The 10,764-nt window shown below is 43.8% G+C and overlaps 1 protein-coding gene across 1 annotated transcript in view; it reads right to left on the bottom strand.

The window, feature by feature from the left end:
• Positions 1-339: 339 nt before the first annotated feature.
• Positions 340-10,764, bottom strand: part of PARD6B (par-6 family cell polarity regulator beta) — a 17,102-nt gene continuing 6,677 nt past the window's right edge. The window contains exon 3 of the mRNA XM_046679025.1: positions 340-3,331. Coding sequence (XP_046534981.1) covers positions 2,502-3,331 — 830 coding nt within the window. The 3' untranslated portion in view covers positions 340-2,501. The remainder of the gene's footprint in view (positions 3,332-10,764) is intronic.

The following is a 10,764-nucleotide window of genomic DNA, read 5'->3' as shown; positions in this document are numbered from 1 at the left end:
CACACACAGTTGCAGCAAACGTACATACAATTTGCTGTTTATCTTTTAAAAATTAAAAGTTAAAAAAGCCAGGGACTTGTTATAACTCAGTAATTTTCTCCCGACCCATTTTACATAATGGGTGCTTGGTAAATATTTGTTGGGTGACTTTCCATATATTTGCAAACAAGAAAATAGCCTTTATACAAGTCTATCTTTATTTGTAAAAAATAAAATACAACTAAAGCTAATTTGATTTTTAAAATCAAAGTTCATTTAGTGATAATGTACATTTTATAATAAAATTGTAGTAAAATACTGACATTTGATAGTTTAAACAAAGTATCATTCATGTAAAAATCATGTTGTCGCATGTAAAATTTAATTAGAAAATTCATAGTTCACAAAAGTACATATATTTTGTTGATAGCTCATGAGAACATTATCATAAATTTACTTAAGATACAGAACAAAATTCACAGTTAGGCCTGACATTGAGTACTATAAAATCTTATGCTGAACCCACTGATACTGTTGTTAATAAGGAACACTTGAAATAACTGATTCAGACTACCAAGGAATTGACATTTTATTGTATAACCAAGATCTATTGGTTTTACAATACGTCTAGTAATCAATCATTTTAGCAATAATTTAAAGGAGAGATCTAGTTGAAAACACCGTTGACATATACCCTTAGCAGGATAATTAAAACAAAATGCACTAGCAGCTCTGATTTCCATTTTCATGAATACATACAAGACAAATCTGTATTTTACAGTTAAAATTTGTACAAAAAGTCAAGCCCTGAAGTGTTTCCCCTCCCCAAAAGTTCTGATGTTAAAACTTTGTTAAAAAAAAGAGAGAGAGAGAGAGGTAGTGTGTGAAAGTATTTTTACTTAAAATGTTGAACCCCTGCACCGCTTATAATATAAATGAGATTAAACCTTCTACAGAGTAACATTATTTTGCCATTCAAGAGTCAAATTTATAAAACTCACAGAATGTTAAAGCTGGAATGCTGTTAAAAGACAGTGGTATATCCGTGGGAGAACTTCAGTGAATTCAACAAAAAGTACCATGTATTCCAGAATGTGCGGTTAAGAGTTTAGCGATAATATGTTTAGCGGTAACGTGAACAAAATACATGTAAGTGTTCTGAGTCAAGCGATCTGCACTTAGTCCACTTGACTGCTTCATATATTTTTACCATAGAGAGAAAATATCCTTCAAAACGGAGTCATTTGATTCTTCATTGTTTTAACAGCATACAATTGTTATAAAAGTACCCATCCTAGCCCCACCATAAACTTCATCAATAAATAACCGAGAGAAATACCCATAAGCCAGTGGGAACTTAGGTACTCCATACTCTCCTTAGTTCTATATACAAGCATCCTGCCGTGCTTGTGCACGTCGTACAATGAAGCCAGGCAAGGAGTGAAAGCAGCCTCACTCTCAACTCGTTCTAAGTGGATGCACTGGAAAGTAATAAATAGCCTCTTCAAATTAACAGTGATAAACTCTACCTGTCCAAGGTGAATACTTCGTATTTTTCATAAAGTGTAGACAGTGTTCCTAGAAATCTCACTAAGGAAAACCCAAATTTTTCATATAAAAAGTGCACAAGTTTGTCCTGTGTGTCAAAGTCTCTTAATTTGGGTGCATTTTTTGTCCAAAATGATTCGCGCTACTCGAATACATTAAAAAGACTATGAACGCACACCAACAAAATGCACACACCAACAACAAAAGGAAGGATTTCCACTGAGAGTGGGAACGAGGACAAGAAGAGGTTGGGGAGAGTCTCCCACGTGACCAGAGTCGATGGAACTGCCGTCCACAACATCAATTACACGCACATGGAATGAGTGTGTAAATACGAAAGCTCTAAGAGGGACACACGCGAACTCCAACAACTGTTACAGAGTCTTAATCCAGGAACAGAGCTTCAACGCTTTATGACATAGGAAGCAACTCCTAGAACAGTCAACTGGTTTGATTTCTTAGAAATTAGAGAAAAAAGCATTTGAAAAAATTACTTAATTAGCAACAGAGGAACAACATTAAGGAATCAGAACAAAATAGAGGGAACACAGGAGCTGAGGTCCCCAAGGTACCAAAAGACAGAGTCAGACTTCTTCACATTAGAATTTTAAAAAGTACAGTTAAGGAAAAACTAACTGGGCCCTGCACAGCAGGTTAAACACGCAACCACTTCAGACAGAAAGGACCGGCCCTCTCTCGCGGTTCTGAGAGCGTGCTCGACACCCAGGCCTCCGCAGACGCAGAGCAAAGCACATCCCTTCATCAGCCAAGGCCCCTTGTTCAGACTTAAATTCACCTCTGACCCACCAAAGTTTATATTAACAATTACCAAATACTATTTTAATAACATTTTAAGCTTGCAATATTATTTTTCTCATGCCTATTCCAGGTTACTGGTTCAGAGGTATATATGCTTTAGCCAAATTTACAAGTCCCCACAGCATCCTCACTTGGAAAACATCCGAACAACCGTTTCATAGTGTTATAATTGTTCCATCTTCTTCTAGGAGCTTCTGATCTGGAGCACGAGTTTCAAATTCTGTACTTGGGCCACTTGCTACAGGTGCTAAGCTTACTTCGTTAGAAGGAAGGAAACCATTCTGTCCAGACTCAAAATTGAGTTCTATTTGTGTTAATGATTCCAGGCTCTCGGTATTGGGAACAGCTCTGGGAATCTGCTGTGGCACCCCGTTATCTTCAATGACGATGTCCTCGTCATCGCTGTCTTCCTCCTCTGGCTCCAGGCTTGGTTCCATCTGCTGCGGGCAGCCGAGAAGGCTGTTATCGGTAGACTGGCCCGAGCTGCCGGAAGTCCGACTGTTCCTCACAACGTTATTCCTCTGGTTCGCCGGTCTCACTGTGATGATGAGGTTGCGGCTGTTTGCAATCATCATGTCTGTTACTTGATCCAGACTCTTTCCGGAAACTTCTATGCCATTAACTTCCAAAACCTCATCATTAACAGCTAACAGTCCTGTGCTCTGAGCCAGACCTCCTGGGACGAGTCTGGATATAAAGATCCCCGGGACCTTCTCTAAGCCGTGTGGTGTCACCCTGACACTGGAGCCGTCCCGGATATAGAATCCGAGGGGCTTCTCAGTGCCGTATTTGTATAGACGGACCCTGCGATGCGTTTCTGGGAGAATGTCCACGTCTATGATAGAAGACACGGGCCTGAAGTCTTGAGGCAGACTAATGACTATATGTGGCTTTTTCCTATGGTTGTCAGGACGCAATACATTGGTTAAAACATTCTTCTTCTTTATTAGTGTGTCTGTACCAAAGGCACTGTAGTCTGCTTCTTCTGTTTAAAAATAAAATAAAATAATTATGGAAATGCTGTGAAAACACCCATTTATCTACAGCTGAGTCTGTACTGAAAGGATAACAAATGCATTTGGTACATAAACAAACTAGTTAAATATGAGCTTATTCTAACCAGATCAAAGTGTAGCGCAGCACTAAGATCCGCTATAGGACAAACCCGCAGGCGGCCCTGTCAAGGACACGTCATAAAACCAGCAAACGCTGAAGTCAAACCTGATAAAGCTCAATGACGACTAACATTAAGTGCGGCAAGCGAAAGCCTGCTAAGTCTGACAAACAGATTCCTAAACATCATTTTAAACAAGTTACTTAAAATGTATTTTTCCGTCATTTGTTTAAAAAAACCCTCCAATTTGCCTGTTTATCATATTCAACTCAGCGACATGAAATAGGACACTTTTGATTGACAAGTAAATCAAGAGAACAAATGATGTAACTAAATGAAGTAGATAATATCCATTAAATGATAATGTAATTAAATGAATGCATATCAAACAGGACTTTGGGTCTTCTGCAAATAAACACTCTCTGTTTTCCAGGGGAGTTCTTTTTTTTTTTGAACTTTTTTCTTTTTTGAACATTTTTTTTGAGGAAGCCTGGCCCTGAGCTAACATCTGTGCCCATCTTCCTCTACTTTATACGTGGGAGGCCACCACAGCATGGCGTGCTAAGCGGTGTCATGTCCACACCCAGGATCCGAACCGGCGAACCCCGGGCCGCCAAAGAGGAACGTGGCGCACTTAACCGCTGCGCCACCAGGGCAGCCCTACCGGGTGAGTTCTTAATCTTTCACTTTCCCACTTTGAAAGAGGCTGATGTGTAAGACTCTTAACTTTTTTCTTCACTGTGTGAAAACCATCAAGTGCAATGACATCTTGTCTCAGTGGTGGTGACAGACAACACGGGGTGGTAAGGACTCTGGCAAACGGGAGCTCCTGCCCCACTTAAGGGCACAGCTCCTCCTCTTCCAGGCAGTCGCCCTTCATGGACTGTAGGAATTTGTGTGGCCAGATCCAATCTGCCAGAGAGTCTTATTTTTTAGGTAAAAATCTCCCCATTTTTAAATGCTGACACCTAATTAAACAACAAAAACCTGTGTGAGCTAAATAACATCTGGGGGTTGAATTCATTCTTCAAACCAGCAATTTGTAATCTCTGATGTAAACCAAGGGCAAACAGGGCACCTAAAACCAGATATTCTTCAATCCCAGCGCGCAGGGAAGACAGTCTACAAATAAAACATCTCATCCGGGAAGAAGCGGAAACGAAATCAACAGCAGGCACAAAGGTTTAAATCACGATGAAAAAATAACTGGAATGGCAATAAACTAAAAAGCCAGAAGCTTCAAGGATAAAGAAATATTTACTAAGAATAAAAGAGGTAAAAGCCCCTCCTTCTTCAAAAAAAAACTAGTCCAGAACCCTAATGCCAGCGGCTCCTGCAGCTGACAGTGACGTCGCGGCTCCCATTCCCCCACCCCGACCGGCACTCTCCCCGCTGTAAGTGTATCATCATCCTCACTGCACAGACCAGGAGGTTAAGGGTACAAAGAAAGTGACACAGAAAAGACTGGACCCAGGCTTTCTCCCTAGGCCGATACCTTACACACTCACATCGTGACTCTTAAGTGTCGACTCGTGTCAGAGAACGGAGACCTTCAGGATTCTTTTCTCATGCTGCTTGGACAGTCTTCAAAAGCTAGTTTCAGACAAGTGTACAAGACTAGGGGTAGCTTATTTTGGGGGATTGTTTCCCCCTGGGGATAATTTTCTCTTCATTTATGTGTTCTTACAGAGTCAGGAACTTACCATTTGGCTTTGGAAATAAAGCTATTGAAACAAGAATCTTTTTGGCAAAATCTGGCCAAAAATCTATCAACAACAATATTCTACTGAATGTGTTTTCTCAAAATTATATATTTTCATTTTAAAACAATCAATTAAGAAAGCCCACATAATATTTATAAGGGAAATTCCAGATCATACAAACGGAGAACAAAATCCAGTTGCCTACATACATACTCATGGGAAACCTGACCAAAACCCCCCAAATCTGCATAATTTGGCACCGCATCCAGACTCTGTGTGAATGCTCTCTCCTCAATTCTCTAAAGCAATATGCCCCAGCACAAAGGCACCTTTGTTCTCCCATCTGGCTAATCAGTTTCCAGCCACTGGGAAAAGAAATATGTTGGCGGAAGGCCAGGTGCAGGGTGTTAGGGCAAAGGGTAAAGGTGACGGTCCAGCGGGAACGGCAGGTGACTTTCTACCTGAGTCCGTGCTCAGAGCACTAAACTCAGAAGGAGACGCAAAGCTGGGAAACTTGGTTCACAGCAACCTTCCACTTTATAAGCCCAGGCTTAAGCGACAGTACATGATACAGGCTCATCCAGCAAGACCTCACTTATGCCCAGCCTGTCCCTCAGCCAACAATCTGGGCTACCTAAACGGACAAGGATCCACCCGGAACGGCCCTGAGTAGCCACAGTGGACGTCTCCCTTCCTTACACAGAAAGCCCCCGTGCTTTACTCACCAAGGGGCCCTGCAGGCCCTGGCCCTGGCCCTCTTACTCTTTAAACATGAGTTCTGAAAAGCCTGGCTCTCTCACTCCTTAGCTCACACAGAGCCCTAACTCACAGATTCCCAGTAGGGGGCAAGGGTCCACCAGGGAGTGGCAGGCGCAGATACAAGAAACAAAAGCCTACAGTGAATAAGGACCAAATCTGGAAGAAAAAAACCAGCCTTTATATCAAGCCCATTAGCAGCCCTGTACGCTAACAAAACAGCAACAGCTCATGGTGGAGTCATCGAGAAAGCTCAAGATACAAACCATCTGAAGTTGAGCAGGAAGACAGGGGAGAACGAAATAATTTTTGAAGCTGTTCTAATGCAGGGGTGACGACCCTTTTGCATCAAGAGTTGTAGAGTAAAACTTCACGTACTGCGGGTCACACGGTCTCTGCTGCAAACGCTGCCACGGGCAACAACGCACCGGGCATGGGGGTTCCAAGAAAACCTGTTTACGCAAACACCAGCAAGCCTTAGTTTGCCAACCCTTGTTCTAATCCAAAATGATTAAAGGAAATAGATCTGGCAACTTTAAAAGGATTAAACATCACTTAAAGTATTATTCAAATTTTGCAGAATCTCCACTTCCTAACATAAGAAAAATCAATCCCTAAATCCCTAAATATTTAAGGAGCACCTACGATGGGGCCAGGCCTGGAGCTCTGTGCTGCAGCCAGCGAACAAAGCAGGTGAAGGTGCTCGCTGTCATGGTGCTTACGGCCTAAAAAAAGGAGACGGCAACGAACACAATTTCAAACAATTCAATCACCACAAAGGTGCCAAGAGCTGTGAGGTACCCAGTGCTGCCTGCAGGGCGAGGCAAGGCTTCTCTAGGAAAGTGAGGTTTACGCTGAGACTGAAAAGAAGCCAGCAGCTAATCAGGTAGAAGGGAGGGAAGAACATTCCAGACACAGGATCCAGGAGATACAGAGAGATGGGGTAGACAGAGGAGCTCGCTAAGGTGAAAACGAAGGGAGGGGGGAGGAGTCAAGAGCCAAGTCAGAGGAGCAGCCAGGGGCCCGCAGACACACAGGGCCTCCTGGGGAGTGTCGAGGATTATGGACTTCAGCCTAAGGGCAAGGGGAAGAAAACCAAGGATTTTGGTTTTTCTATACAGCTCACTCTGGCTGCAGCTGGAGAAAGGCCCTGAGGGGCAAGGCAGGAGGCTACCCAGTCATTTAGGATGGCACCTGGCCTGGAGCAGAGGCCGTGGAGATGATAAAGGAAACAAATTTGGAAAATAATTAGAACATAGTTTTAATAGGCTTGGTGACTAAAAATAGGTATGTGTCAAAGGTGACACCCAGGTTTCTGTCATGATCAACCAGCGTCATGTTCTGAGATGTTTCTCCACAATTTCTTCTTTTTATTAATTTTTTATTTCTGGGCCATACCTTTTGTTAAATTACTTTTTACAATTAACTATTTTTTTACCTTTTTTTTTTTTTGAGGAAGATTAGCCCTGAGCTAACATCTGTTGCCAATCCTCCTCTTTTTTGCTGAGGAAGACTGGCCCTGAGCTAACATCCATGCCCATCTTCCTCTACTTTATATGTGGGACGCCTACCACAGCATAGCTTGACAAGCGGTGCCATGTCTGCACCCGGGATCCAAACCAGTGAACCCTGGGCCACTGAAGGGGAACATGTGTACTTAACCGCTGCGCCCCCGGGCTGGCCCCAACAACTTACTATAAAAATGTATATCCCTTAGACATTAAACCCTGATTCATTAAAATATAACCTTAAAATACATCTGCAAATAAGCCCACTGCACAGTAAAGTTCTGAGATGGCGCGGGTGCCTGTCCCATCACAGGCGTCTGGGCCACAGGGCCACGTCCTAAGTGAGATGATGTTTAAGGCAAGGCCCTTCTTGTGTTTCTAGCAAACTCTTTTGAATACATCCGAGATGTAAACGTGTTTGTTTGATGTCATACAAAAAGAGAGGGTGATATAGCAAGAAGCTGCGGTGTAGACATTCGGATCAGATCTGGCAAGCAGCCTGTGCACATCAGCGGACCCCAGACTCGGCTGATCCTCACGGCCGGCTGGGGAGCTTTTAAAAAGTACACATTTCCCTGGCTCTATTCCAAAGCTGCTGAAAGGACCTGAGTATTTTTTAAAGGTACAAGCTTTAAATGTTTTCTGAAATTGTCTACTGCAAATAACCTAACAACAAGAGAAGGAAAGCGCTCCTCTGGCCTTCTCGTCTCCTTCCCCAAACAGATGAGGATCCTCTGGACTCCAGGAGGGGGCGGGGCTGTCACAAGACCTGGGAATCCTCTTTGTGAAAATAACTTTTAAGATATCAGGTTTTCTGTTTTGTTTTCACTTCCATGATAACAGTCCTAGAAATAGAGTGTATGGTTTTCCTTCTAACAATAAATTATTATAAAACACAAAACTTTTCAAGACAGGCAACACTATCTTTGAGTTCAGGCTATAAAGAAGTTTATGCATTCAATTGTGAGCTTTCACTTCAAACAAACTTTATTTAGTAGAGCGTATCAGATTTTAAAAGATAACATAGTTTTAAAATTTAAAATGGGGGGCCGGCCCCGTGGCTGAGTGGTTCCAAGTCCAGTGCACTCTGCTTCGGGGCCTGGGTTCGCGGGTTCGGATCCCAGGCACAGACCTACACCACCTGTCAGCAATGCTGTGGCGGCAACCCACATACAAAATAGAAGAGGACTGGGACAGATGTCGGCTCATGGCTAATGTTCCTCAGCAAAAAAAAAATAAGAGAATTAAAATGGTCTGGAAATCTGTTTTTAAAAAATCAACTGGTACCATATCTAGTGTAACAGCTGCCCTGTTGATTCCTAAATTGGAATCAACAAGCCAAGAAAACGGAGTATGTGTTGCAATGAACCAGTAAAATGTAGCTATATTTAATGTCATGCTTTATATTAGTTTCCTGAATTTAATGTCCATTAAAGTTTACATAAAATCAACTTTATACTTAAGCATCGATTGAGTTTTGTGTAGAAGAAAAAAGTATCACCATGAAGCACAGGGCAGTGTCTGTAAGACAGACAACAAACAAGTGAGCTTGTACTTAACTAAGGTAATTCCAGGTCCTCAGAGGGCAATGTGGTAACGGTGGGTGCAGGGGCTCGCCTGGGGGTCCGAAGAGGCCCGGGCGGAAGTTCCAGGAGCTGAGGTCCGAGGGAGGAGGAGGCAGCCGTGGCAGGAGCTGGGGGAAGCGCGCTTAACAGAAGCAGCGGCAAGTGCAACAGCCCGGAGAGGGCAGCGGGCCTCCCAGGCCTGAGAGACAGAAAGACGCTGTGCAGCGGCCGTGCCGTGGGAGCGGAGGAGGAGGCTGTGAAGTCCAGCCAGGAAGGGTCCTATTCTGGACGTGACGGGAAGCCAGTGGAGGGCTTTAAGCAGGAACAAACTGACCAAAACTTTCTTTCATTTTTTGCTTAAGTCCCATTTGCATTAAATTTATATTTTTAAAAACAAAAATTTTCTGTTGAATGGACTGCCTATTTTTTTTTTTGTGAGGAAGATCGCTGCTGAGCTCAAATCTACAGCAATCTTCCTCTACTTTACGTGGGATGCTGCCACAGCGTGGCCTCATGAGCGGCGTGTAGGTCCGCGTCCAGGATCTGAACCTGCAAACCCCAGACCACTGAAGCAGGGCGCATGAACTTAACCCCTGCACCACCAGGCCGGCCTCGAATGGATTGCCTATTTCTAAACCAAATTCTAAGGATTATTAATCGTACTGGAGGTTTACCTCGATGACATGGAGAACTTCTGTTCACGCATAAACACGTTTCAAAAGGAACGAGCAGAAGACAACCATCCCCGGAAGACGCTAGGCTTAACCCCACAACCACTTGGGCATTACAATTCCAGTAACAAAAACTTGCCGCAGTATAATGCAACCCCTGGAACCTTTCTAACAAAGAGGATAACCCAACAAAACTTTGCCAGACAGTCATTCTCCATTTGAACGCACGCTGCAAACAGCAACTAAATTTTTCTTGAGGAAGATTAGCCCTGAGTTAACTGCTGCCAATCCTCCTCTTTTTGCTGAGGAAGACTGGCCCTAAGCTGACATCCGTGCCCATCTTCCTCTACTTTATATGTGGGACGCCTGCCAAGCGGTGCCATGTCCACACTTGGGATCTGAACCGGTGAACCCCGGGCTGCCAAAGCGGAACCGCTGCGCCACCAGGTCAGCCCCTAAATTTTTAATGAAAATTACAACTGCTAACAACAAAGGCCGACAATTATTTAAATCATTCTGCTGAAAATGACAAGCTCCACTCAAACGTTTGTCCTTCTCTCCTCTACTGCCGCTCTCTCTTCCCCAACATTCTGTGCACAGCTTTCCGGGGGTCTGTCCCACAGTCTTCATCTCCGCTAGCCCTTCAATCTGCTCCTGAAAGTTACAACTCTCATTTTCCTGCCTCTCTGACCAGCCTCTGGATTTCTACCCCGAGCTCCAGTCTCCCATTTCCAATTTCCTACATGGCACGGTTGAAAGGCACCTGCCAGATAAGCCTTTCTGTCCTAAAACCAAACCAATTTTCTTTCCAAGTCCATCCCTCTTTCAAATTCTGCTTATGACACCATCCCAGCCATCAGGCTCCAAGCCAGAAAGCCTTTCTCTGTCGATTCCTCTTCAGCTCTGCGCCATCCGGCAGGGGGGCCAGCGACTCTCAAGTTCACCTCAGCGTCTTCCAGCACTGCACTCCTCAGCCTCCTCCTCTCCGCGGCCTTGCTCTCTCCTCTAAGAGTGCTGGTCACTCCAAAGCATCCTGACGGCCCAGGTACTCTTCCCAAAGTAATAGTCTAATTGTACCACCCTCCACTTACCCGTCTATGA

This window comes from Equus quagga, chromosome 12 (genome assembly GCF_021613505.1).
Source record: "Equus quagga isolate Etosha38 chromosome 12, UCLA_HA_Equagga_1.0, whole genome shotgun sequence".
In the NCBI taxonomy this organism is placed as follows: domain Eukaryota; kingdom Metazoa; phylum Chordata; class Mammalia; order Perissodactyla; family Equidae; genus Equus; species Equus quagga.
Note: the sequence above shows the minus strand (reverse complement) of the source record. Positions and strands in the feature narration are given on the sequence as shown.